The sequence below is a fragment of the Otolemur garnettii genome, unplaced genomic scaffold (assembly GCF_000181295.1).
Source record: "Otolemur garnettii isolate 467f Iridium unplaced genomic scaffold, OtoGar3 scaffold00244, whole genome shotgun sequence".
Classification (NCBI taxonomy): Eukaryota; Metazoa; Chordata; class Mammalia; order Primates; family Galagidae; genus Otolemur; species Otolemur garnettii.
Genome location: NW_003852639.1, coordinates 1,041,824 through 1,045,485, shown reverse-complemented (window position 1 = coordinate 1,045,485; position 3,662 = coordinate 1,041,824). Strand labels below are relative to the sequence as shown.

Genomic DNA, 3,662 nt, shown 5'->3' with positions numbered 1-3,662 from the left:
AAAAAAAAAAAAAGAAAAATATGTCCCAAAGTCTATGAATACTGCTGTTTGGTGCAGAAAATACAGTAGCTGCATTTAAGAAATACTATGCTTGTCTCAGGAAACAGGTAAGATCCAGAAAGAAACTGTGGCCATACCAGTGAGCTGGGTATAGCCAGTGTTGTCTGAGTGTGGAGACAAATGTGCCTATGGGAGTTGGGCAGAGCACCAAGGGGAGGGATCAGGGCTGGCTTCCCATGGAGGCACAGTGTGTGTGTGGGGCAGGGCCTGAGTGATGGACAGGGTAGCAGGATGGCCACGAGGGTGTTGGAGAGCAGGTGGCAGGGGCAGGAGGCCGTAGTGGGCCTGGCGATGCAACTCTCCTTTCCAGGTCAAACTGTAGCTGCCCAGGCCCCAGTGGTGGCCATGTCTACCAACCCTGGCCAGTTCCAGATGGGGGAGGGTGGCTGGAGCTCATTCCTGGGCTTGGGATGGGAGGGGAGCCTGCTTTGCCTGGGTTGACTTGGGGGGGGTTTGGGCATGGGCGGTGACTCACAGTAGACCCGCCTGCTCCCTTCATATCCTGTTATTCAGCAGGCTTTATCCGCTTTGAATGTGAATGTCTTTTGTCCTGGGGTGAAAGGGTGACGTATGTGGCCTCTGGCAGACTGCCGCTGTGTCCTGGGTCTGTCTGTCGCTGGGGCAGAACTGGGCCTGGCTCCTCCTGAGGTATTGGTGTAAGGGTGGGGTGCCCTCACATCCTGCTGTATATTTAGGAGCTAGTGTACAGGAGGAGAGGCTAGCAGGCTGTGGGGGGTGGGGTGGGGTGGGGGTGGGAGGCAGCACAAAATCCAATTTAATAGTTCAGAACCGTATTCAAAGAGGGACCCATGGCCTAGGACTCACTGCCCTAGAGTCTAGTGAAGGACTAGGAGGGCCTAGGTCCCTACCTCCTGCATGTACCTGGGTTTTGGCTGGTCCTAGGGGAAAGAGGCAGGAGCACCCTCCTCTATAGCTCTTTCCAAGCACCTGTGCTGGGTTCCAGGGCAGGGAGCTGGGTGGGTCAGGTGTGGAGCAGACGGGTGGTTACTCTCAGCCTCATCCTGTGGGGAGCTTCTTGTTCTCTCAGAGCTGCCGCCCAGTGCCTGGGGCTGGGGACGTCCTGGAGAACCTGTCAAGGTGGTTGAGCTGGGAGCATCTGGATTAGAAGAGCCACATAGTTTTCATTCCAGGGCCCACCCCTGTGCCCTCGCCATGTTCTCCTTTCCATACCTCCTCCCTTCTTCAGAAGAGGAGCCGGCTGGGGAGGGGAGGCACACAGATTTCTTCTGGTCTCTCCTCCACACAGTGCCCAGGCCCCCCTGAGGAGTTGACACGCTGAGATGGCAGACTGCTACACAGAACTGGAGAAGGCAGTTGTGGTCCTGGTGGAAAACTTCTATAAATATGTATCTAAGCACAGCCTGGTCAAGAACAAGATCAGCAAGAGCAGCTTCCGAAAGATGCTCCAGAAAGAGCTGAACCACATGCTGACGGTGTGTGGACTCACCCCAGGGCTTTGCCCTTCTCTCCTCCCCTGCCCACCCTCATGCAGCCTTGGTCCTTTCAGAGTTGTCCCTGCCCTGGGGTCCCCTGTCTGCAGCCCTCTGTCTTCTCAGGATGCCTAAACCTCGCTCTGTTTACATCTTTCAAGAATAGCTACCACCCAGGCCAGATCCTGGGACACTACCAGCCCCTCTGTGGGGCTGACCCTTGGCATTGCTGACCCCTGCTTCCTCCTCAGGACACGGGGAACCGCAAGGCTGCAGACAAGCTCATCCAGAGCCTGGATGCCAACCACGATGGCCGCATCAGCTTCGATGAGTACTGGGCCCTGATAGGCGGCATCACCAGCCCCATTGCCAGCCTTGTCCGCCAGCAGGAGCAGCAGAGCACCAGCTAAAGCCCGTCTAACACGTGCCCAGGGTCTCCCCAGGCCCCTCCTCTTCCCCTAGACCCAGTCCTGACCCTTGCTGAACAGGGGCCCCTCAGCCTGGGGGTACCTCCCTGAGGGTCTTAGTCAGCAAGCCCTAGGGTCCCTTCTGTGAGATGTCAAAGCTGTTTGGGGACTGCAAGAGTTTCTTCATCTGTTCAGTCCATCTAACCTTCCAACATCTGATGTTTCTGCCCGAGCCCTGGAGGTCAGCTGAATACTTGAGGTCTCCCAGCTCTTGGGGGCGGCAGCAGCAGCAGAATCCTCTCCCCTTCCCCTTAGCCCTCTGTTGGGTAGGGAAGCACTTCCAGGGACACCCCTCCCAGCTGTCTCTGAGTCTGGGAGTGAGTTAGGCAGGGCTGAGCCTCCTTCCTCTACTCAGCCACTGACAAAATGGTAATAAAGGCTGCATTCATAGTTTGTTTCCTCCTCACCTGGTCCCTTTGTGACGTTCATTAAAACTTGCCTGCTTCTTGGACACTTCTTATGCTTGGTGGTCTTTGCCCTGGACCTGGTGACAAGGGGGAGTCTCCCAGAGAAACCTGAAGGCAGAGCAAGAAAGAGGCCAGAACTCCTGGATCCCAGCAGGCACGGTCAGCCATAAGCCAGCAGTTCCCTCCCTCTTACTCTATGAAGGGCTGAAGGCCATGTGTCACCACCTCTAGGTCCTCATAGCCCAAACTCAACTCATATTCAACTTCCAGGTACACAGTAATTCTTATTTAGTCCTCACTGTGATTCCACAAGAGAGGGGCCATGACCTCAGTCTTGCATTGTGAATGGGACTATGGCCCTGATGTCTCATTGATAGATCATTCCAGTACACAGAGAAGTTGTGGGATGGGGAAGTAGCGATGCCAGGAAGGAGAGTGGGAGGCCAGGGGGAAAGGAAACCATGGCCTGTAGCTGCTGGAGGGACAATGCCAGTTTCTCAGTTGCTCTCCTGCTTTTGCACTGAGGAGCCCTCAGGAGGAACCCCAGCCTGCAGAGCTTGGGGTCAGTGGCTTCCAAATGGGGCAGTGTGCCACAACATTTAAGATTTTCCAAAAGATGTACAGCCACAGATAGTTTTACTGTAGCCCACTCACAGATCCTTAGCCCTGTAAAACTGCTAAACAGCTGTGCTCAAGGTGGCACACAGCTCCTGCTTCTCCACTTTTGGATCACAATAACCCCTCCTAGTTACAAATGGAGGGCATACCCTTGACCTGTGCCAGAGATTACCATGCTGCCTTGACTAGATGATAAAGAAGTTAGGCCAGGTGCAGTGCCTCACACTTGGGAGGCTGAGGCTGGTGGATTGCCTGAGCTAACAGGTTCGAGACCAGCCTGAGCCGGAGTGAGACCTCATCACTAAAAATAGCCAGGCATTGTGGTGGGCACCTGTAGTCTCAGCTACACGTGAGGCTGAGGCAAGAGAATCGCTTGTGGCTCAGCACCTATAGCTCATTGGCTGGGGTGCCAGCCACATACACTGGAGCTGGAGGGTTTGAACCCAGCCCTGGCCTCCAAACAACAATGACAACTACAACCAAAAAAAAAGAAAAAAAAAAAGAAAGAGAGGCGTTGTGGTGGGGACCTATAGTCCTAGCTACTTGGGAAGCTGAGGCAAGAGAATCACTTAAGCCCAAGAGTGTGAGGTTGCTGTGAGCTGTGATGCCACAGCACTCTAAGAAGAGCGACATAGAGAGACTGTCTCAAAAAAAAAAAA

At 54.4% G+C, this 3,662-nt stretch overlaps 1 protein-coding gene across 3 annotated transcripts in view; it reads left to right on the top strand.

Moving 5' to 3' along the window:
• The window catches only part of S100A16 (S100 calcium binding protein A16), a 6,816-nt gene extending 4,387 nt beyond the window's left edge, over window positions 1–2,429 (top strand). For 2 of the 3 annotated variants that reach the window (XM_012813017.2, XM_023508333.1), the window contains exons 2-3: window positions 1,328–1,514; window positions 1,763–2,429. In XM_012813017.2, coding sequence (XP_012668471.1) covers window positions 1,362–1,514; window positions 1,763–1,921 — 312 coding nt within the window. In that variant the 5' untranslated portion in view covers window positions 1,328–1,361 and the 3' untranslated portion in view covers window positions 1,922–2,429. Of the gene's footprint in view, window positions 1–604; window positions 709–1,327; window positions 1,515–1,762 lie in introns of those variants that run through there. The other variant, XM_023508332.1, reaches the window with a different exon arrangement.
• Window positions 2,430–3,662: the final 1,233 nt, after the last annotated feature.